Source organism: Candoia aspera, chromosome 9 (genome assembly GCF_035149785.1).
Source record: "Candoia aspera isolate rCanAsp1 chromosome 9, rCanAsp1.hap2, whole genome shotgun sequence".
Taxonomy (NCBI): Eukaryota; Metazoa; Chordata; class Lepidosauria; order Squamata; family Boidae; genus Candoia; species Candoia aspera.
The window spans coordinates 15,107,526-15,131,088 of NC_086161.1; the positions used below are offsets into that span (position 1 = coordinate 15,107,526).

At 40.9% G+C, this 23,563-nt stretch overlaps 1 protein-coding gene across 1 annotated transcript; it reads right to left on the reverse strand.

Annotated features, from left to right (window-relative positions):
* Positions 1–886: 886 nt before the first annotated feature.
* STAR (steroidogenic acute regulatory protein) lies at positions 887–12,424 on the reverse strand. The gene is made up of 7 exons (XM_063311246.1): positions 12,239–12,424; positions 7,305–7,418; positions 7,052–7,179; positions 5,347–5,505; positions 4,240–4,424; positions 3,857–3,950; positions 887–3,115 (listed from the first exon to the last, which is right to left on the reverse strand). Exons 1-7 carry the CDS (start codon positions 12,300–12,302, stop codon positions 2,999–3,001), a joined length of 861 nt encoding a protein of 286 aa, XP_063167316.1. The 5' UTR covers positions 12,303–12,424; the 3' UTR covers positions 887–2,998.
* Positions 12,425–23,563: the final 11,139 nt, after the last annotated feature.

Consider the following 23,563-nt stretch of genomic DNA (forward strand, 5'->3'; position numbering starts at 1 on the left):
GAGGACATTGGAAGATTAAATCTGTACTGAGGTGATAAGGGAAGAAGTGTATGTTAAATCCTGTTCTTATATTGTCAGGGAAGGAATACAGAAAGGAGATCCACTTTATATTTCCTGCAGTTTTTAAAGTGAAATTTAACCACTTACAGCATATTAGATACTCCTTTGAAAAAAGCACACACAACATTCTTAATTTTATTCATTTTTCTTTTTATTCATATAGCGTAGATTCACGAAATTGTAACCACAGAGCTGCCTCCTTGTTAGATCTAAAGCACTAATTTAGGTTGTAAATACGCCTTTGCCTTGCTCAGGTCATAGAAACTCTTTTCTTTTTCACGTGCATCGAAATACATACTGTGTTGTAGTGCACTGGATATCCCACACATCCCAAGATCTGCTGGTTGTTTGAAGTAATGAAAACTGAATCAGAAACATTTCACGAACCTAACTAGAATAAATATTAAATAAAATACCTTGTCTATTTGCAAAAATAAATACTGACAGACTGGATTTTGTAGGTGGCTGTGGGAAAGTCTTCCTGGTTTGATTTAACCTTGCTAGTGACTCCTGGGGCTAAAGTCCAAGTGATGTGACATTAGATGCACCTTAACGCTTAGCACACAGGTTTTTAACATTCCACTAGCATTAATCCTTTTCTCCCCTCCAACAGGGCTGCGTAAAGTCCAATCTCTGATGTGGGCATTTGCTCTGGGGACAAATTCCCCACTGCTGATGACTTTTGGGGTGGGGGGCAATATATGGAGGGAATTGAAGTGAGATGATCATTTTGTCTGCTACAGATGCTGAGTTAGAGTTTGAACTGTTGGCAATAAACAATAGCGCAGTTATGTTTTTCTGGTATTTCTCACCCTCACCCCCCCAAAAAAGACAAACCAAAATCCTCTTTGCTATTAAAATAGTGCAGAACAGACTTTTTTCAAACTCTTTCAGGCAGAGGAAAAGCTTCTGCAATATATAATGAGGACAGAATAAGCAGAGATCCTTACCAAGTAAGCAGCAGGTTTGTAAATCCTTGAATCTGACTGTTTTCATATGTGGAATTTTGGAGGGTATGATCCCGAACTGTTATTTGGCTTCTAAAATGTAAGCTACCATCAACTCTGGTGTTTAGTGACTGTGTTATCAGGCAGGGACTATCTACCAGTTTTGGTTGATCTGAAAAAGTAGCTTTTTACCCTTTCCCTTAGGCTAAGGTTCAGATATAATTAGGTAGCACGTTTGAAAAACCTAGGATACAACTGGCCTCGAGGGTTGGCTACACTGTGCATCTATCTCAGTCCTTTTCAAACTTGGCAACTTTGAGATGCGTGGCCTTCAACTCCATGCTGGCTGTGGAATTCTGTGGTGAAGTCCACCCATCTTAAAGTTGCCAAGTTTGAAAAACCTTGATCTACTTGCCAAGGGTGGATGGATTGTCTTCATGCTAATCTTTGGAATTTCCCATTTTATCTATCTTCTCCAAAGAAGAAAACAGAGAGGTGGAAGACAATAATTGCCACACATCTTGATTGGTTTCTTAGGCCTGCTAGGGGAAGCAAACAAATGAGGCAGAAACAATAATAAGGTGGAAGGGATGAGGCAGGTCTAGTTTCCAGGAATAATTAGGCATTGGGCATAATCTAATACTATGCATAGTTTGTGTTTCCATGGCACACTTAAACTGGATCCATGGAGGCTTAGTGTTTTGTGGAAACGTAAAAAGGAAGTTAGTTGACCAGGTCAACTAATGGAGTTAGATTTAAATTTAGCTCTAAACAAAGTCAATATTGCAGAATTCAATTAACTCCACTTAGATGTATCATAGGAACTAATGGCCCTGGAATTAATCCTTACCTTTCCCAAGATTTAGGAGCCACACCATGGTAGTAAAGAACAGCAAAAACAGGCAGGTAGGGCACCCCTCTGTCACTACCAATCTTGTCACTATTGGTAGTGACAATCCTGGTTTGGAAAAGAGGTTGTAAATGATGGGGAAGGAAATGACAGCTTCCTCTAGCACCTAGGAGGACTGTAAAAATGGCTGCTGTAATACAACCCCAGCTGATCATCTGCTGCCAGGTGGGATGATGAATCAACTGATTGTGAGAGGAGGTGACAGCCAGCATCTTTTAACTAAGGTATCACTCTGGACATGACACTTTTTCCTGTAAAAGTATTTTAGAGCATTCAGAGCAGCCTTAACTACAGGTCAGACTATCTGTCTACCAAGCACTGTAGGCATAATTCTCCAAATCCTTCTGCAAAGCTCCTCTCATCTCCTGGTTCCTGTCAGTTGCTTGAAATGAAGAGGTTACAGACAGAACCTGGCATCATGTTATAGGTAAGTATCCAAGATAGGTTAACCACTCCAGGCACACTGAATAGTAAACCAGGTACAGAGAGCCAGTGCAGTATTGTCCAGGTGGAACAGTAATCTGTTCATCAAAGATGTTGGTTCCTTCCTCTTTTAGTCTTGAACCTCTCTGGTTGACCATGGGTCCCAGTGATGTCCTATTCTAGCCTATTACATAGGCTTACTGTGAATGTAACATGCAAAGAGGGAGATCACCTGCTTCTCAATATAGTTCATCCTGCCTTACCCGTTTCAGTGTTTCGAAGTTGATCAGAAATAAGATGCAACATCTTGCCCGTGCAAGCAATAGGCTAACCTTGGGGGTCCCAGCAAACTGCATGGTTGATATCACCATTGATACCACTTGGTATCACCTTCAGTACCTGCCAACTGAGGCAGATATCTTACTCTGCCAGAGTCCTGAACCCAACCTTTGTGCACATCTTTCTAAGGGAAGGCTGTTAAACATAAGGATGCAACAAAAAAGCAAAGAAGAAGTCTGCATCTTAACAGGACAGAGGAGTTAATTTCAAGAGTGATAAGCATCAATTCTCTGGGAATAGAGTCTTCAGTAAGTGATCCATGAGTGGGATGGAGTGAGAGAATTGTCCAGGAAGAATTGCCAGGTGGGGAACTTTCTTTTCAGTATCTGATGGCCTGCGCAGATACAGATTTGGTCAAACGATTGCGGAGATGGTTAGCAAAATCCATTTGGGTTTGCGAAAGAACTTGGTTGATTAGTGTCTTCGGAAGCCATCCCTGGAATTAAAAAAGAAAAAGGTAGGGATGTTAAACCTGGTTGCAGGGCAGTTAGAAGTAGACTCAAGCTCCCTATCAAGAAAAAGAAACATCGTAGTTCAGCAGTTTCTGGAGAGCTACAAGTTTTGGACCGAACTTACAAGATTTTTTTCTTATTTCTATAAATTTCATAAATTTATTAAGGCTGCATTAAGGAATTTTATGTTTCTGGTCTGAAATTTGCTACTACGGTAATAAGTTTCAACTATGAAAAGGGAAGTGGAAATCTATTTCTCATCCAATTCTCCATGCACCCATTTAATCAAACTGTGAACCTGTTTTATCTTTGTACTTTATGATTTTCTTGTCAGCTGAGATTCTGTCATTGATCACAAAAATCTTACACAACTTTAGGAAAAACTTCTGGCACTTTTTTCTGAGGGGGGGGGGTGGAATCAAAAGTATAATACTTACACAAAAGGAAGACTCATCTCTTCCCACTCCCAGTAATTCACTTTAAAATGGGAGGGTTGCAGATAGAGGGTTTTATATATAATCCTCTACCTTCTTTTGCTGATGGGGGAAAAATCTACCTTAAATTCAGGCTTCTCTTCCTTTTAGGCAATGCAAATATTCCCAGTTCCTAATCTAAGCTGGAGACAGCCCTACCACCACAAACCACTGTAAGATGGCATGAAAGTGTCTTTATCAAAGTAATGCCAACCATGATTTAACCTGGTTTGCCATATATACAGTACTTACCTTTAAATCAATGCTGAGAAGCCATGTTAACTTGGTTTGTGAGGGATCTCCTAGGACTGGACGAAGAACCATGCATGTGGGACCGTTCTCAGCTCTGCAGAAAAGGAAGAAAACATGGCATGGCACATCTTAACACATCAGCCGAAGAGAAGATGCAAGATGTCTCCTCATTAGTAACTATACTGTTACCATAAAGTCTGTGTCTTAGGGTAGCCTTCCTCACACCTGGTGCTCTCTAGATGTGTTGGGCTACAACTCCTATAATATTCCAGCATTGCTAGAGTAATCAGAGTAGAGTTCTGATTCACCAAGGCTGGAAGGCCCTAGATTTGGACATCTGTTCCATAACTGAACTATGTAGTTTAAGTAAAAGCAAGGAATACCTGATAACTCCTTTTTGTTCTGGCATGGCCGCGTAGGTGGTTGACATGCCAGCTAACAGGCATGTAGAACCACGCCTCCTGGAACAACGGACGCTGACGAAGTCTCTTGGACCAACTATGTTGCCAGGGGTTGCTGCAGAGGTTTCATGAGTGATTACGATATCTTTGCCAATCTTCTGGAGAATCTATGAAAAGATTGCCATTAAAAAGGAGGATGGAGAGAAGAAGAGGAGGAGGAGGTGGAGAATTTCTTATGGAGAGAGAAAGTTGGAACATTCCAAAATGTAGAATGAATTCAGCTTTGGATCACAGGCCAAAGAGCCAATGTCATGGAATAAGCAAAAAATGTATTCCCTCCCTTGCAGGGAAGGAGATGCTACAAGTCGATTTCTCCTCTTGCCCTTAAAGTGGAAGCTGTTAGCTTGTTAATGTGCCCTAACACTAACTCAGAGACTGGGGCATCTCTGATTATACACAGCCAACATACTGGGTGAATCTTCCCCACAAGATAGTGACTATCCAGAGAGTGGATAGCTACTGGGGTAACTAATACTCAGCTAAACCTCTTTCTTCCTACAGAGAATAACACGAATTTGCATATACTGTGTATGCCTCCATGTTAGAAAAAGGGTAGATTCTAAACATGACAGGCTCAGCTGCACAAAGATCAGGTCTAGAGGATGGAATCAATATTTGTTTCTAATAGATGTGGGACACTGAAGCACAAAGCTAGCTGTTGCAAATTTTATTTTTGCACTTTCACTTGCTCATGTTACAAATGGAGTTTACTGTACACCAGGGTTTTGTACTTGAGGTTCTCCAGATGTTGTTTAACTACAGTCTCCTGTAGTCTAAGCCACTGTGGTCAAGAATGAAGGATGCCCAGAATTATGATTCAACATCTGGGGAACAGAATTTCCTAATCCCTGTTGAATATTCTCCAGCAATCTAACCCTAGGTATCATTTTACTTTATTGCCATTCTCACTGAACGATAGTTATGCTTCTAAAAGTTTTGAAAGGGCCAGTCAAGCAAAGCATGTGCTTAATCATCCTTGCAGCTTTTATTCATTTCCAAAAAAAGGGTCTCTGCCTGCAGAAGCCTTACCTTGATTTCTTTAATATTTGGATTCCAATCTCCCATCTGCTCCATCTTGTCCACTAACTCATCATAGACACAATCCAGGGGTTGATCAACCACCACCTCAAGCTGGAAAACCTTCCCCACATCAGGCAGCACTTTGCTCAAGACCTTGTCACCATTGTCCTGTTGAAAAGCAAAAAGAGACATTGATCTAGCTGGTGTGTATAAGTGGGACTCATAGACATTCAGAGACAGCTGCAGCTGTACTACTGTCCTGTGCTCTATGCAGGGCCACCCTTGAAAGCTGATCACAGGCTCCTTTGGCTGAGTGAAGAGACCTGATTAGATTCTACTTAAATGAGCTGATTTCTGTTGCAGATCATTATGCTAAGACCAGCAATTTCTTACTACATCTCAGCCATTTCTACCTTTCAGCGACCTAGATGTTGTCATTATAACTGGTGCTTAACCTTGCTCTACTTTCTTCTCCCTTCCCAACTCATTTCTCCCCAAGTAAATCTTTCTCGATTATGCAATCCATCTTTAATAAATCTAGCATAAATGCAAGGCAGTTCAGACATGGCAGGAAGTATTCCGTTATGCTAATACATCTAGAGTTCATGCATTGCCTCCTTGCTGCTCCTCCTCTTGCTCATGCCAGGGGAGACTCAGTGTCCATTTGCAAACTGAAACTAACCATACTTCCTTGTGAATTCCAATGTCAAGTTTTGAGGTTTTTAAAATATGGTTAAGAGGAACCCCAGGCTTCTTCTCAGACCACATCTCCCTGACTTAGATGTCATGAGAAACCACAGTTAGTTTAAAGTCAGAAGTTAAAGGTTCTAATTTCTTCCTCGTGTGCATGAAAGAGGAGAGGGTTTGTTTACACCTATGAATCGTTGCAAGTCATTCTTCTAATGTAGAAATATGCAGTCTATGATTTAAAGGCTATGTGTGACCCTCAAAACTTTGAGGGTAAACCTAAAGCTTCAAAGTTGCCAGGAGACTATATTTTTAGTGGAACAAAATGGTTAAATATATTAGAAGAAATCATCAGATGTGTTTAATATTTTAATTGCTATCACTTAATCAAATTTTGACTTTGACTTAGCCCTGCCCATTTTTGAAAGTGTGACCTCGGTTGTGCCACTCAAAAGCCAAGTGCAGCCAAACAGTTGTGTGTCCCTCCCAAAAGGAGAAATCGTTTTTCTCCTTACATTTGATGTAGACCTTACTCTCTTTCTATTCTCATCTCTTTCCCCAAAATATAGTTACATCCTTTTTAAAAACAGCATTGTGACCTCCGTTACAACAGATGGATAATACTAGTTGACTTTGACTGATCTCTAAAAAAAAAAAAAATCAGAATAAATAATAAAATAATATCAGGTTTGGACCCAATCAATATTTGGATGGGAGACTAGGAAATTCCAAGCTAAACTGGGAAGTAAAGAAACAAACCATTCCCCAAACAAGGCATTGGCAAACCATTTCTGTATTGTTGCCAAGAAAACTACACAAACATGTCCATGTCATAAAGAGTCAAGCTCAACTTGCAGGAGTCCTGAGTTGCTTCCCTCAATCGGCGAAACCCAGCCTGGCTTGTAATCCTAGTTAGAACATCGTTGTGCGTCCTAACTTCCTCACTGAACATCAGTGTTGAAAGTTGAATCTTTGCAGATGGATGGAAAAGAATGATAGACACCTCTCAGAAAATTGTTAAGCCTACCATCACTGCCTCTGTTTTCCAGCCGTTTTTTTCTCCAAGAATATTCAGAGACTTCTGAAGAGCTTCCTCTCCTTGCTTGATGTATGACATCTCCATATCACTGAAAGGGTTCTCTTCCAGCCTAGAACCTGCACAATTGAATTAGATTTAAGAAACAGAAATCAAAGAAACTGCAATCTCCCACCACCACCAGCACCACACTCAAAAATCAAGGTGCTTCCTAGGAAGAAAAAGAAAATCACATCCTACTTGCCTAGTAGAGAACTCCTTCTGTGTAAGTTGTTGATCCACTGGGTAGGACCAGGCCTGGAAAATGCTACTTTCTTCAGCTCCTGGACAATGGCAACAGCTGCTTGTCTCTTCAAACCTAAGAGAAAGAAGGCACAACATTGGTGTGGGGGTGGGGGGGAGAAAGAAAAGGTATTCTGCACTGATTGTATCTTCACCCTCTTCCAGAGTCCATAAAAGAACAATTTCTTGGCAACCTCTAAATGTGTTGAGACTACAACACCCACCATCCCCAGCCAGCACAGCTACTGGGGTGGGTGATGCATGTTGTTGACTGCACATCTGTAGAGGGCTGCCACAAAAAGCTGTGATTCCATTAACCAAATTTCCCAGAATTTTGGAGAAACGAATCCTGCACTGAAGAGCAGAAGACTCTGTGCCTCCAGTTGGAGAAAATCATTAGCTCCGTCCTGCTTCAAAGGAAGGCTGTTTGCATTTTAAAGTAACTGCACATTTATATGGATAAAAGTTCATCAGTAGCTTGATTTTCATTCTTCTGCTTGTTTGTTTTTTGTCTGTAATATAAGGAGAACTCCAGGCAGTTTTTCTGTCTTCTGTGTTTGCACAACAGGCTTAAATTGGTTATTAAATTTATCTTTGGCGTGGTGGGGTTGTTCAATGCACAGCCAAACAAACTAACTTTACACTGGCTGTTAAGCCAAGCATTCCTCACCCCCACCCCCAACCCATTCCAAGGTTAGGATGAACCAAAGTTGGAACATTGCACAAATGCAGCTGGTAGGTTTATCACAGGCCTGGTTAAGTATATTCTGTGTATACAACCAAGTGGTAAAAAATTGTAGAGAAGTAGGTTCATCATATCAGAGGTTCATGCTAATCAGCACAGAGAATGGCTGGATTCTGCTAGAAAATGTCAGAATTAGTTTCTCCTTATTGGATCCAAATGAGAATATTGTACAGTAGGTTCATCACTTACTGTATATATAGCCAACCTCCCAGTAATAATCCAAAGAGTAAATTTAATGGGTCAAATTAAACAATCAACATAGCTATGAAATCAGACGCTCTCCAAACATGCACACTAAACTTTATGACTCTACAAGTGTTTGAAAGAGGCAAATATTTTGTGAAGGATGAGTCCGGGAAAACGTTCACTAAGCCTCAAGATTTGGGGCAGAGCTGATAACAAATGTTTCTGGGGTGGGCCAGCCATGGCCCTCCCAGACGTTGCTGAAATACAATTCCTAGCAGCCCAACCAACATGGCCAATGTTAAGGGATGCTGGGAGCTGGAGTTCAGCCACAACTGGAGGGACACAGGTTCTCTACTTGATACAGATTCTCTGTATGAGAGCCATGGGCCAAATCTGGCTCTCTGCTGAAGTTTATCTAGCCATTGATTATTTTCTGTGGCAGGAGAAAAATCCTGCTAGTGCTGAGCCTACTAGAGGAAGCCTTGGAAGATGGAGATTGGTCCATCCAATCTACAGTTTTGCTTCAAAGGAGTGGATCAGGGTAGTTCTTCAACCAGTCTTTCACAAACATCCTAAACGATCCCTAAGATTACGTTTGTGGTGCTAATAGTCTTGATTCATTCCCACCACAACCACCACTGGTTAATGATCTGTAGAAAAAAAAGAAGCAGATTTTTTTCCCTAGCAAATGGCAGCCTATAACCTCTATCCTCCCCTTCACCATCCACCATCCTCTTTGACTGGGTCAAATATGATGTACTGAATCAAACCATCCAGCCCAGGGTTTCTCAACCTTGGCAACTTTACGTTGTGTGGACTTCAACTCCCAGAATTCCATGGGAACCCCATATATGTCATGTTGAGATCTGGGATGGATGAAATCCCATGCTGGCTGGGGAACTCTGGGAGTTGAAGCCCACACCTCTTAGTTGCCAAGGTTGAGAAACACTGGTCTAGCCTATACTTCCCCAATTTATTGCCTTCCAATTATGCTTGTCTTCAGTTCTCAGAATCCTGAACTACCAAAAGGGGAAGTCTGATTGCAGAATTGGCATTGCTAACCTTAAGTAGTTTTATCTGTTTTCCCATTTTGAACCAAGAATTTTCTGATTGTACTGCTGGGTTTCCCTCGAGACACAAAATGGAGATCTCTCATTTCAATCTATCCTGGACAATCAGATAAGACATGTGCAATCAATATCATCAGCTTGGTGATCGTAAAATTGCTTTAGAATTACCCAGCAACACTTAGACCAGATGATCCCAAATATGATTTATTTCACATGGTGGAAGAGCTAAACTAGTTTAGTAGTGGAAAAAAGAAAAGAAATCTCTTAACGACAGCCAAAAGGTTGGGCAGAGTCAGGATTGTACTGTTACTGAAAAACGGTACTTGTGACTATTTCCCAGCTTTAATTTGCTCCCAGCTCCCTAAGCTCCTGCTTGTCCCATAAGGAAAACATGCATAAAACACTCTGCTGATCTGAATCTTGAAAATGCCATGAAAAGAAAGGGTCAAGCCATTCCCCTGTTACTACACTACCCACCATCTAGGACTGATTAAAAAAAAAAGTAGTACTATGCCAAACATTTATTTTGCATTTTTCCCCATCATTCTCCTGTGATTTTGCCTTCTATTTTTCCCCACAAAGGAGAACAACACTTTGGTAAATTTTTCATGGCTGGGATGCAGGACTTTGGCATTTACTTAAATTATTATGTGATTTTGGAGCTGTAAGTATCCTTTCTTTTCATTGTACATCCTCTCTCCAGCACTTCCCATACTTGAAATAGATCCTGAGAAACACAAGTTCAGGTAAGATCTCCCGTTTGGGGAGACAGCAAAGTGACAGGGAGATGTGCAACAGCCCCTTGCCACAGTAAATAAAGCTCAGGAAAAATTCTAAATCACTCCAAGAATGAGGTTTTTAAATCTAAACACCTCTTTTACAAGGGAAGAAAACAAGGGGATATTGGAAGTTGGTTTTGGGCACAGTGTTAAGAAAATAAACAAAGAAAAGCTAGATAGCTCTTTCACATCTAGTTTGGCCCAAGGATCTGAAATAGTAACCTTTCCTGTACAAATTGCACCCTTGAAATATTTATCCAGATCAGGGGTGAACAATCTTTCTTGAATTCAAGGCCATGCTTCAGACTTGTGTAGGAGACCAAGGGCTCAGAAACTTGGGGACAAGAAAGTAGGTATGGCCAAGTAAAAATGTGAGTGGAGCCCGATTACTTGATAGAGAGGAGGAGGTTGGAACATTTAAATCAAAGTAACCAAAGTTTTTCACATATATGTAGCTTAAAATTGTTTACTTTGGAACGCAAACTACATGTGACCCATGGGCCATAAAAGTTCCCCACCCCTGATCTTGATAATATATAGCGGGGTACATAATGGTTAATACAGAAAAGAAAATTAATGCACCATGATTAGGAAGAGGCACTTGAATTACTGAAAAAGGCATTGCAGAGCATGGCCTGCGATCAGACGAAACAGCCACCTTGCTGAAACTTAGCAGATCTGAGTCTGGTCAGTGCCTGGATGGGAGTCTGCTTGGGAACCCCATGTAAATCATCTTGAGATCCAGGACAGATGAAAGGTAGAACATAAATATTCCAGATAAATACATCAACAAACATCATTGCCATAAGCATTTCTCACTCCTGCTTTTGAGCCATTCTTTGGCTCGTGGCACTTCTTCTGTGCCACTTTTGACCAATTGTCGGGAAAGAAGGAAGGCATTTTAATATGGATCAATGGTTACTGTAAGACTATCTAGAGCTTTAGAAGGAGAGGGAGTTGGTCCTTTGCCCTCCTGTAATGGTCCCAAGATATTTCCCCTTCCAAGCTGCTGATAGCCTCAGAAGGAAAGACTTCTTCCGGCGTTAGTGTTGGCATTTGAACTGGCAATGAGTCCTCTGCAGCACATGACTTGGGCAAAAGCTTGATGACGCCAACCCCTAAAGCCACTGACAGAAAGCAGAGCTTCTCTAACTGTAAGGCTGGGAGAGAGAGGGTGGGAGAGAAAGAAAGAGTAATAAAATCCTTAACTGCCAATGGACAAATCTTAGGCCATTAATAGGCAGGAAAAGTTTGCCCTCAATAACAGCATGCAGGGCAGAAAGTAACAGCTAAAACGCCTCTCTACGAGAAAGCTTGGCTCTGAATAATTGCTTCTTGGGTTCTCATGTGAATCTTTTGAGCTATGGTGGGTAAAGGTGCTGGATTAGTGGCATGCAGTCTGAATTTGCAGAACATTTTTCTTTTGTTCAGTTCACATGTAGCCTTGTTACACTTCATCTGATGTACAATGTTTTTGCCCATGAGAATTCAGCAGCCAGAAGAATGTAAGCAGTGCCTTCAAAGGAGAGTGTATTTCCTATCACATTCATTCTGTCTTATTCTCCCTCCTTGCATTCCAGTTCTCCTCCATTCCACCTGGATCCTAACAATCTCCAAAACTAATTTGAAAAGGGAAGTACATTATGCTGTTGGTTGTAGCATCTTTCTGTCTTCACTGTATATATAATGCATGATAAAACAACGCACAAAATAATCCCAGGAAATGTCAAGTTAGCATTTCAACTCCGTCATGAACTCTTCTGGGGGCTGCAGGGAACCCATCCTGCCTGTCCAGAAAAAAATCATTAATCTTCCATCAACCTCTCTTCAAACTTTGCCTGTAAGCTGCACTATACCTATTGATTTGGCTTGATCCATACTGATTTCCAAAGCAAAAAAAGGACATAGGTGGACATGGGAATAAAGCATCAGCTTTGGATGCAGAATCAGGATCAATCTTCTCAGCCTGGCCTGTCTTCCAAGGGGCTGCACCTGAACTGCCAGCCTGAGCTATTCAAGAGAATGGTCCTGAATTTGGCTAGTCTGATTTGACCAATCATCAAATATTGTCTCCTGTCTGCTCTTGCTGTTCAAGAGCTCTGTTACTCATCCTTACCTGTCATGTTGTGCAAATGTCTGTAGGAAATGCCGGCACAAAGCTTGAATGTTGCTGGCAGCATTGTGAGAGTCCTTAAAAGTCTCAAAGGATTCCTGACTTTTGTTTCCACTCCTTGTATCTCTGAGCCCCAGGAATTATCGCTGTCACTGGAGGCTTTGCTGGTCTCTTCCCTTAAATACAGTGGATGAAGGATGCTATTTTGTCAGCTGGGAGATAAGGAAAGACATCACTTACAGCAAGCTGGCAGACACCAAGGCCAATCCTCTCTGGAGTTCGTGGGGGGGGCGGGTAGGGACAAGTGGCAGGCATTGAAAGTGCAAGGGGAAGCCCCACCCAAGGGCAGGCTGCGCAATCCCTGAATGGTTTAAGCCAGCTTATCTCCTTTTGAGGGTTGCCAGATGTTCTCCAGGCAGAGTCGCTGTGCTCCAAAACAATCCTAGCCACCAAAGCTTTTCTCTCTCTTTCAGCAAATACTCAGTTCTGATGCTCCTGTTAAGGCCTAGCAGCCTATCAGACTGGGAATGGGAGTAATTGGTAACTGATGCAGGACCAGAGTAAACAGAGGCATTAAATTAAATACCTTTGTTGTCTAGTGGTGCCAACACAGCACAGAGTTATAATTCAGATGAGGTAAACTGCAGGATTCCTTCCAACACTGAGGATATTGTGATTCTATTTATTCCACGTATCAATATGCTTCTATTATTTAAAAACAGTATATCCCAAGCTTCTAAAGTGATCCAGGAAAAACATAGGCAGGAAGACAAGTATAACCATGCTGAAAAAATGTAATAATAACACAAAGGCACACCAAACAGTTGGCAGGACCTTGAAGATCATTACCTTCCACTCCTTGCTCAGGGCAAGATTTGCAGAAAAAAGAAAAAAAGGAAGAAACCAAACAGAAACCATTAATGAGTAAAAAGGAGGAATGAAAAATCCTAGAACACACTGAAATGTAACAGCAATAAGCCATAAGTATTTAGAGGCCTTCATCAGAGACAAATGTATAAATGCTTCAAATCCTTAACATTATTTACAGAACAGAAACACAACCAGAATACAAGTCCTGGTTAAGATACATTTATATATATTCACAGAGCACTCTGCTTGTACTGGTCTACGACCATAATAAAAATTGATTGATTGATTGATACAAGTCCTGGTGCAATAGAGAACAATTCTATGCCATCTTTCAGATATTTGAAACACTTTTAATTAACTTCCCTTACTCAGTCTTTAGAGATGGCTTTCATGAGACAATCAGTGTTGCCTAAAGACCTTGCTGTGGCACAATTTAAAAGGACAGCCTTCATAAAAAATAAATACCAGAACACCATTAGGGGGAAGAAACATTTTGTCATGTTTACAATGTACTTCCTTATTTACTCTGAATCATCTACTATAATAGTCACATACACATTTGCTGAGAGACACAGGGATGTTTAAGCTAAGATCTTTCACTTTCCTATTACAGTGCTGTTAATTACTCTGCACAGAAGGGGGCAGCTCCTATCAGGCCTCAGCAGATGCAGAAATGCTAAGGAGACCCAGATCTAGTTAATGCTAGGTTGGGAGATCACTAGGAAAGCTCAGAACTGTAGGCTAGTCTAGGAAGATTTTAAAAAAGAAAAGATATTTCAGAAGAAGGCAGTCAGTGGGAAATCATACCCAGTCTATGACGTCACCAGGATGATGAACTTAACTTAAGGGAGCCTTTATTTGTTTGTTTATTTAAAGCACTCAAGTAAACCTATGGTTTCATCAATTCTCAGCCTTAGGAAGAAGACAAGGGCAAATCATTTCTGCCAATGTTCGCAAGAAAAATGCATGGACTTGTCCATGTAGTTGCAAGGAGCCAAGACTGACTCAAAGGAACAAATATTTTAATATATTCATCCTTGTAATCCTCAGAGTCAGAATAATCTTGCATGAAATCCTCTTTGTCAGTGGAGGTGGGGACGTCAACTATTGTTCCTTTAGGAATTTAAGTCCTGGTTGGGTTCACTTTTTATCCTTATGACAGTCTAGCGAGGTAGACAACTGTTTTGAAGTCAGCTTCTATATATGCTTCAGAGGGGAATTGAGATTTGAATGCAGGTTTCCAAAGCCAGCATCCAATATTCGAACAATCACCCCAACTGGCAGTTGGTCTGATGCTTTAAAAATACATACAAAAATTTTCTTAATATGGCATATAGTGTAGAGTAGTGGTTAAGATGTTGGACTGGGACCAGGAAGAGCCAGATTCAAGAGCCTCTTGACCATGACCTCATGGGATGACTTTAAGCCAGTCACTTTCTCCACCCGAGCTACTTCACAGAGATCATTGTTAGGAAGATAAATGAGGGGAACACCAGTGATAACACCTTGAACTTTCAAGAGAAAAGGCAGCACATACATGCAATTTTAAAAAATAGCTTACAAAGTTAAAAAGTAACACTGTGACTGTGACTCTTCCATGGGACTTTGTGGGAAGTGCTCCGTCCATATCACCACTGAATTCTAGTCATGTGCCTGATGCAAATGAGTTGCAAGCAGACGTGGAAAAAAAGCATCTTGGGGCAGGTATATTGCAAACTTTCTCTTGCTAGCATGTCCAGTTCTTTGCAATGGCTTTGTTTTAGTTCCCAGTTAAACCTCTGTATGCAAAGAGGATAATGTGGTAAATGTATCATGCACATTGGGCCTGTTTATTATACTGTTCCTGGTTTTGTTTAGGTAAACATGGTACTAGGGCAATTGTGCAATCTGTATTTTTATCTTATTTGTCTTTAGTTTCATTGTATCCTCTTCCCACTTTCTCTAACACACTGGTCTTCAAGAGTGGCTAAGCCATGTTGGCTTGTAAGGATGATGGAGAGAAATGCAGGGCAACTAAGTTCGGAGGCAGGGATTCCAAGTCCCAAGAGATGTACTACTTCTGCCAGAATTATATTAAACATTTAGAAGTGGTCCTTCAAAGCAATGCATGTTTGAGTTCAGGATGCATCTCACTTGTGAAAAGTTTAAAAGCCACTGCAATTCCCTCCAAGACACTTATACTCACTCCCCAACCACAAAGTAGTTAACATGCTTTAGCCCAGCTTGTTTAGCTAACTCAGTCTGTATTCTTATCTATGATTCAGTCTGTCCTGAAAACCCCAGAATATCTGGTTAAATGGCCATGGAGAAGTAAGCTGGATACAGGGAGACCCAGTCCCTCTTTGACAAGAAGGAAGGGAGGGAGGGAGGGTGTGGTTGGTCTTCCAACATGGATGCAAACCTCAAATGCTGGGTCAGGGGGAAGAATCCCTGCTCCAGCTCTGAATGTATTCATATTTCTGAAAATGACAACCTGGGTAGCTTGTATGAGTGAGTCTGCAGTGTTTACCATCCATTCCACATGGTCACATGGTAGATGGGACAGAAGAGAGAATAGAATCATATTTTCCAAGTGCAAATATCAGAAAATATGATTTCCCAGCAAGGAGAACCCTGTTTGGATGACTTGCAGTAACTTCAGATATGACAGACTTTGAAAAAGAATGAACTGCGAAAGGGTTTTGTCTGTCAGCCATGTTGTTTTTCTGAATGACTTCACTGCATCCCCTACCCATAATTCCTGCCCCCCCCCCCAGCCTGCCAACACAATCAGCATTAGGTGTTATAGTCATAGTGCCCTTTCTTCCCAACCTCTTAGCATATTCCCCCTTCTGTATATTTTCCCCTCATTTCTGCAGACATTGGGACTTCCCCTAAGCATCCATGCTGCAGTTAGGGAATTTCACACTTTGGACTTAGGGACCTGCTCTTTAGATGTTCATGTTTTTACTCTACTGGCACTAGAGGGGATAAGCCAGCCCAGCTGAACTTTGAATGGGGATAGGAGGAATGGTTTAGCTTATTCTGGTGAGAAGGGGCCTGAATCTCTGCCCCTCACATTCCTGCCCTTTTTATTTTTTTAAAAAAAATATTATGGTAGAGTGGTGGAAACAGTGTTAATGAAGGTTCTTCACACATGGCTGCTGTAAACCTACATATTTCTTGTTTGTAATAAGGAATTCAAGTATTATGTACACTATTGTCTGGATTAGAGAGTCCAGGGTGCAAACTTCATGTTGTTGATATCACTAAGCATCTTTCAGATTGGCTGGAGGACTCCTGCCTTGGCCTGCCTAACCACACAGCATATTGGGCCTAAGTGAAGTCTCTGAGGTGTTGCTGTCTCATTGAGCCTGCATTGAACTGAACTTTCCAGATATCTAGACAGGAAGTATGAGCTTCCTAAAAGAGCTGGTTTCACTCCTCCAAGACAGGAGAAGGTGAACAAACAGGGACAAAGCCTTAAGAATCTTGAGAACTGATTGAAAACAACAGAGAAAGAGGTCCTGTGCTGCAGCTCCTATCATGTCTTGGGAAGAAACGGGAAGGGAGATGTAAGGATGAAAAATCTGAACCACACACTGGAAGGAGAGTTTGGGATTTGTCCTGGCTTTCCCTCAGAGAGCTTTGTTCCACTGAAAGAGAGACAACTCCCTGTATGTGAGGGTTACAGTTCTGCTGAAAGGAGGACATTACGAGAAAGGCTGAATGAATAGATTGCATCCTGGGACAGCTCTGGGGAAGTTAAGCAGCTAGGTGGAGTCTCCATTAAGTGTATCATTTCTGCAAGGAGAGAATCTCTTTCTGCAGGGAGGTTTATAGGGTTAGGGACATGGGGAACTGCTCATCCTGAATAAAAGCCAGATAGGTTATTTATCACATTTATCCCCAAGATTCTCAGCACCTCTGTTGGGGTGAGGATCACACCTAGCTTTTGCTCCGATAGATGTACTGCATATCAAAAACTAGACAAGGCCGGGACAAAAATTAATTTAATATACATTTAATAAAAATGAATTTATGTATTGCATATACATCCTGCCTATTCTCTGGCCACACAACCCTATGTGGCAGGCTGGAATGAGAGAAGATCACTCAGTGAGCTCTGTGGTTAAGTAGGGGTTTTAACCTGAGTGTCCCTGGACTAAGATCAACACCTTAACACTATGCCTCACTGATTCTAAATGAATTAAATGCAGTTACTATCATAATTATACTAATACAATATGAATCCTGTTCTCTATTTGCCATATTAAGCATTACAATGCTGTGAAGTTTGTGTCACAGCTGGATGCTGCCAGCTAGTAATGCACCCAGTTTCTAGAACCCGAGAGCCTCGGACTGAGTGTCATTTTAGCCCATGTTCCATCAGCTATTTACTTATTAATCCTTTGCATATCCCTGCTACTGAAACACTCCTGTTTGCCAAATCTATTCCACTGCTTTGTACAAGAAAGATACTATTTTAACAATCCATTTAGAAATGCAGGAATAAACTAAATTCCTTGCATAGCTAGTTAGTTTGGGCAAAGGTGGTAGAAATGGTGGGGGTTGTGGAAACGTATTGTGTTTTTTGTGGGCTCCCTCCATATGCCGGTGAAGCTTTACACCATATTGGCTACTGCTGAGTTTTTATTTTGTGAAGCTGCCCAGAGTTGTTTGGCTAAGAAATGTGAATAAATAAATAAATAAATAAATAAAATGGATGTCCATAGGGTGGGAGATTAAGAGGAGGCGGGGGGAGAGAAACAACATCAAAACATGTGTGCAATCATTATGGCTCGTCATAGACACTTCTCTCACACAACACCCTCATCTACATTTGTGGGTGGGGTGCACTGGGATTTTTCTGATCAAGAAAGTGACATTCCCATTTTCTTGGAGCAAAAGAAGTTTCTGATATACTCAAATTAACCTACTTTTTTTCAGGTTTGCATGGATACATTGTCCTAACTAACCATGGTGTCTGAGTTTGCACAGAACACTCTAGGTTAAAATGAGATAGGTCATTTTGGAGTTTGGTGTTCAGTGTGTCACCCAGATCCAATCACTATTACAACGAGTGTATTTATTTCTATAAGCTTAGATACCTGAACTTTCACCAAAAGAATGCAACTTAAATAAAACTGGAGAAATGTATATTTAGTACTTTAAATTTAATCCCAGCTATATTTATACTGTCATGATGGTATTGTGCAGTTTCAAGAGCTCCCTATTTTCCAACTGAGTTTCTTTATAGAAATTCTCATGTCTCTAAAGTTTGTTGCTAGCATTCTTCATGACCCATAACCAGAAGCTATATGATTCAAGAAACTTTCTAAGCCAAGCAGAACTAGATTTTTCCTGGGTGAAAGACAGGACCGTGCATCTACCATTTGAGTCCTATCACAGGAAAAGTTCACATGTAAATTTGAAAAGTAGGGCTTACAGCACAAGGGATACCTTTACCATCTACAGTAAGAATGCTGCAATTATCCTTGTCTTCTTCTAGGAAAGCATCATCTGTAAATAGTTCAATTTGCAATAGATCAAGATAAATTAAGATAAATTAAGCCCAAGGTCTAGTTTGATAAGTCAAGCAGAATAACAGGAAACAGGTTAGACAAGACCCACAAATGAAAAGCTAGAAAATAGATGCTGTTCCAGCAATCTGCCATCTTTTCAGTCCAAGATCACAAAGCCGCATCCAGGCTCAGGTGCAGGCCACTAGAGAAGTCCTTGCAGGAATTCTGCTTGGTAAGAGGGACTTTCTCATTAGTAGTCCATATCTTATATGGAATGTAATTTTGTCAAACAACTACTTCTTTGTCCACAGGTTGATGCTACTTATGGAAGAAATGATTTCCAGGAGGGCCATGATAGGTTCAAGGAAGCCAAATGAAGTTTATCTCTTCATTTTTCCCCCCATTGGATGTTCACTTTCTAGCATTTTTGGTAAGTAGAAGTGAGTATATAATCTTTTCCTCCTCTTCCTTCCCCTTCCATATTAATTTATTTTAGTAAATGCAATCATTTGCATTCATTGTGCTGTTTAGATTCATACATGCACACGCACACACACACACAGACACAAATAAAAATCCATTCAACCATGTCCAATTCTCAGAGACTGCCTGGACAAGTCCCTGCAATTGTCTTGGCAAGGCTTTTCAGAAGTGGTTTGTCATTGCCTCTTTCTGAGGGCTCAGAGAAAGTGACTGGCCAAGATCACCCAGCTGGCTCTGTGCCCAAGGCAGAACTAGAATTCACAGTCTCCTGGTTTCTAGCCTGATGCCTTAACCACTACACCAAACTGGCTCTCTATAAATGTCATATTGCCTCCCAAATAGCTCCCAAAGCTGTATTAAGGGCACTACTCAATACAGATGTGTGCATGCTTTTGTATGAATCATACAACTGTGCTTTTGGATCCTTAAGCAGAGATCAGGAACAGACAAGAAAGCTTTCCAGTTGTCTGGCTCTGTCTTTTTTTTTTTTTTTGGCATATAATAGGGTTACCATATCTAGCCTGCAAACATGTGGACTAGAGGGCATCAAGAAGTTTTTTTTTTTTTAATGCATCTTTTCTGCCCTCTAATGGTTTTCTGGATTTTTGCTGCCCATCTCTCCTAGCTGTAGCATATAAATGAAAATAAAATTAATAGATATTATGAAACCCAGAGTGATGTTAAATTATGAAAACTTATATGCATGAGAGGCAGAGTGTTTAAAACACAAATGATGTGGCTTGCACTGCAATGTACTTGACCTTGTTTAGGCAGCTGATGACTTCCACGAAAAATGTTAGATGGTCCACAAAGTGGTGGGGGATGAAGGAAGGATGCAGGTGTTGAAGAAAGTATGGATTTTACAGTGACAACTTCCTAAATGAAAGAAGGACATCGGCCATCTCTTAAAACTCCTCTCTGGTATCTGTGAAACAGGCTGTATTAGCTTTCCACAACAGGAGGGCAAGATGCTGTGCAGGAGATGATAACAGTCAAGGATAAGCTGACATTTTGCAGTGAGTTACAGCTGTAGGGATGCTCTCTCCAAAAAGCCAGTAGATTGGCAGTTACTTCCTTTGACGTCAGTTTGCGTGCTCATTCACTGAGATGCTGACCTTCCAGGTTACTGTCGCAAGTAGGCAAGAAAATGGGGATGTCTATTGAGGGCTGGCAGCTTTGCCTTTTCTACCAGGCAGAACTGCACCCAGAGGCAACGCTATCCAGTGGTTAAAGAGCCACCTTAGGGATCTTTCTGGCTGTTTCCCTCCATGTTACGTGTAGTTATGAATGAATGGGGATTCTGGTTTTGTGATATAAAGTCCTCCTCCCCCTCCTCCTCCTCCTCCCCACTTCCGTGAGGGAAATAGCTTTCCAAGTGTGTGGTTCTGCTGCTTGCACCCATCTTTGGATATTCCATATTCCATGCAACTAATTGGCTACGACTAGAACTTCTTGGTTAGCTATGTGTTATATTATCACCATATTTAGAAGAGGAAGACTCTCACCTATTTACCCATCTGAAGGACTGTGCAAGCCACCTACACTGATATTGTGCCAAATTGTGGGCTAAATGCTGAAAGTTAATCTGATGGATGTATGCTTTCGTCAGGAAATATGTTTTGTTCAACTTCTCCAACCAGGAGGAAAAAGCTCAAAGATTGTTCTCCTGAGGCTAAGAGGTTTTCTGCACTTTCATCAAGAAGAGGCTTCCATTAGTTTTACTAATATATCAGCTGCCTGTTCTTCCTCAACTGTCACTTTTCAGTAGCCATGTCCCCAGATTATTTGACTTGCAAATCTTCCACCCATGGTTCTTTATTTGATTTATGTAATGAATGTGTTTATGTATTTATGTCCTATAGCACTTTAACTTGGGATAAGATATAATCAGGACAAGCAATAAAACAAAGAGCAAAGGACAATAAAAATGATAATGTTAAAGACTGGTGTTTGAATTTCCCATTTTTTCCTCTATCCTCCTGCCCCCTCCTGTTGTTGTTGTTGTTGTTATGTGACATGTCTCATAATTGTTAAGCAAGAGATCAGGGATGGTAATGCGTTTATTGATCTGGAAGCCCTTAGAAAAACGCTTAAAAAATAAATCCTATGGGCCAGGTGCAACTAAGGGTGAAACCCAGTAAGAGTTAGCTTAAACTGGGAGGAACACCTTGGAGGGATGGTCTGTCCAATCATACTCTGGTGATGGACTTCCTCTAGGCAGGCTCCTATTGGCCTTTTACTGATGCACATCTGTAAACAAAGGAAATATAGACAAATTTCCATTGCTTTCTTGTGTCATGGAAACTTGGATGTAAGATATAGATCAGTGTTTCTCAACCTTGGCAACGTGTGTCTCCAGCAACTCAGTCTTTGCGCTGGCTCCTTTTTAAGCTGTTTCCTTTGCGCCATTTCTCCTGTGGAATCAATCAGGCTTCCTTTTGCTTGGTGTGCTTTTCGGCTTGCCTTTCTCTTGCGCTGATTGGCAGCTTTGAATTTGACTCCTGACTTCGCCCAGTCGGCTCCTCATGACTTTCCCACTCTGCTGAGTCATTTAGACTTGTGGTTTCCCCATTTCGCCTAGCGTAGGTTTTGATTTCTCCTTCCTCAGCCTCAGAGTCAGGCTCAACTCTTACAGTGAAATTCTTGGGATATTGGAACAAGATGATGAAAAAGAGGATGGGACCCTTGCTCTTACACTAGTTGTGTCAAGAGGGCAATTTCAGTCTGCATCACCTCCATGGAAACTAATAACTGGAAATCTTCCATTTTTTACTGTAAAGTTGTAGGAGTCCTCTCCTCTTTTGCATCTGGCTAGCCTACAGATTCAAAAGATAGGGTTCAAATACATATGTGATTAGTAGCTCTTACTGAAAGCAACTTTTTTTCAGATGGTGACTATTTCACCCTGCACTGAAAGAAGGGTTTCATCTATGAATTGCACAACTTTCTTTTTGTTTTGCCCAACATAAAGTGAATGACCATCTTGTAGATGTGCTACCCAGATGCAATATGTTGGCTGGGGAATTCTGGGAGTTGAAGTCCACACACCTTAAAGTTGCCAAGGTTGAGAAACACTGATATAGATCCACTATAGAATTCGTTGTCATTACACTTGGGGGAGGCATCAATTTAGATTGACAGGATTTACAGTAGTGCAATTCTCTCAATGACTAGAGAACGTTGCTCTTAAATTAACAGCTGGAAGAGCAGAGGAGGCTGTTCTTTGTCTGTATTCATGAGCTTCCCAAATGTATCAGGCTGGCACTGTATGCCAGAATGCTAGACTGGATTGACCTTGGGCTGGTCTAACAGGTCTCTTCTATTTCTATTCATTTCTTCTTAACCTGATAGTGCTAAATCTGGGAATTTTGTCTTACTCATGGAAATGAGTAGGAACTCAACTCTCCCCTAGTTTGCTCTTAATACTTAACAACAAACAAACAAACAATAAACCAAGAGATCATATTCACCAGCTCTGAGTTCAGCTAGAAGCCCCATGCATTTTCTTGAATTCTTTCATTTATCTATCATGGGCTGCTAGCTAATACATCTCTCTCATTATATATTCATTTTAGAACAATCTGGAGGGCTCCAACCCTCCTGGCCTTCTGGAAGGCATGAAGACCTGGGCCAGGTCCTGGGCCAGAATACTTGTTGAACCCAGTATGGGTGTAGTTGTGTTGTGAGTTTGTTATGGTGCCTTGGCTATTGTATTAAGGTTATTTTAATTTTGTTTTGTATTCTGTGATTAGAAGTTTTGTTACATCTTTTTTGTGGATTGTTAGCTAACCAGGATTATATATGTAAGGTAGGCAGCCATATACACTCTCAAGATAAATATATAAAATCTGTTGCATCAATAATACCAGAATCTTATGAAGATTTTGATGTTTCTTTTATGTATCTTGACTTGCTTCAGTGTTTCTATGTGCAGTTTCTCCATCTGATTGTTGGGATACAGCTATCATTATTGGCAACCCTTAAATCATGCTCCAGTTACTTCCAGAATCTAGCAAAAGAGGTACAATTACAGTATAATAGTGGTGAGATGGCATACATTCTTCCGGAAGGGTAGCTAGAATCTTTGTAGCCAAAGGATAGTTGATCTGAACAAAATAAGAAAATGAACAGAATAGGGTAGAGGTTACCTGGAAGTCTCTAGGTATGATAAAGTCTCAGATAAGAATAAATTATGTTTGCGTGTATAACTATAAATTATGTTTGTGTGTGTAACAAAAGTTGGCTATTGATGGTTATCACCCAGGAAGACTGTAAGTAATTTTCAATATGAGAGACAATATACCTCTCAATGAGTGAATTTAGACATTGTGCCAAGCCATAGTTTGTGTAATCACAGTTTATTGAATAAACCACCATAAGTTGCATTTGCACAAGACATGAAGTCATAAAACATTATTTCCAAATCATAATGGTTGGCCAGATACAACATGCAAAGCCACAACCAAAACCC

Bases quoted from the DNA above. Each gene is read 5' to 3' on its own strand.
- STAR (XM_063311246.1), bottom strand. From the start codon at position 12,302: ATGCTGCCAGCAACATTCAAGCTTTGTGCCGGCATTTCCTACAGACAT. The intron at 7,180-7,304 runs GCAAGTAGGATG...TCAATTGTGCAG, and splicing joins CAGAAGGAGTTCTCTACTAG to GTTCTAGGCTGGAAGAGAAC. The intron at 3,951-4,239 runs GTATTCCTTGCT...CCTTTTCTGCAG, and splicing joins GAACAAAAAGGAGTTATCAG to AGCTGAGAACGGTCCCACAT.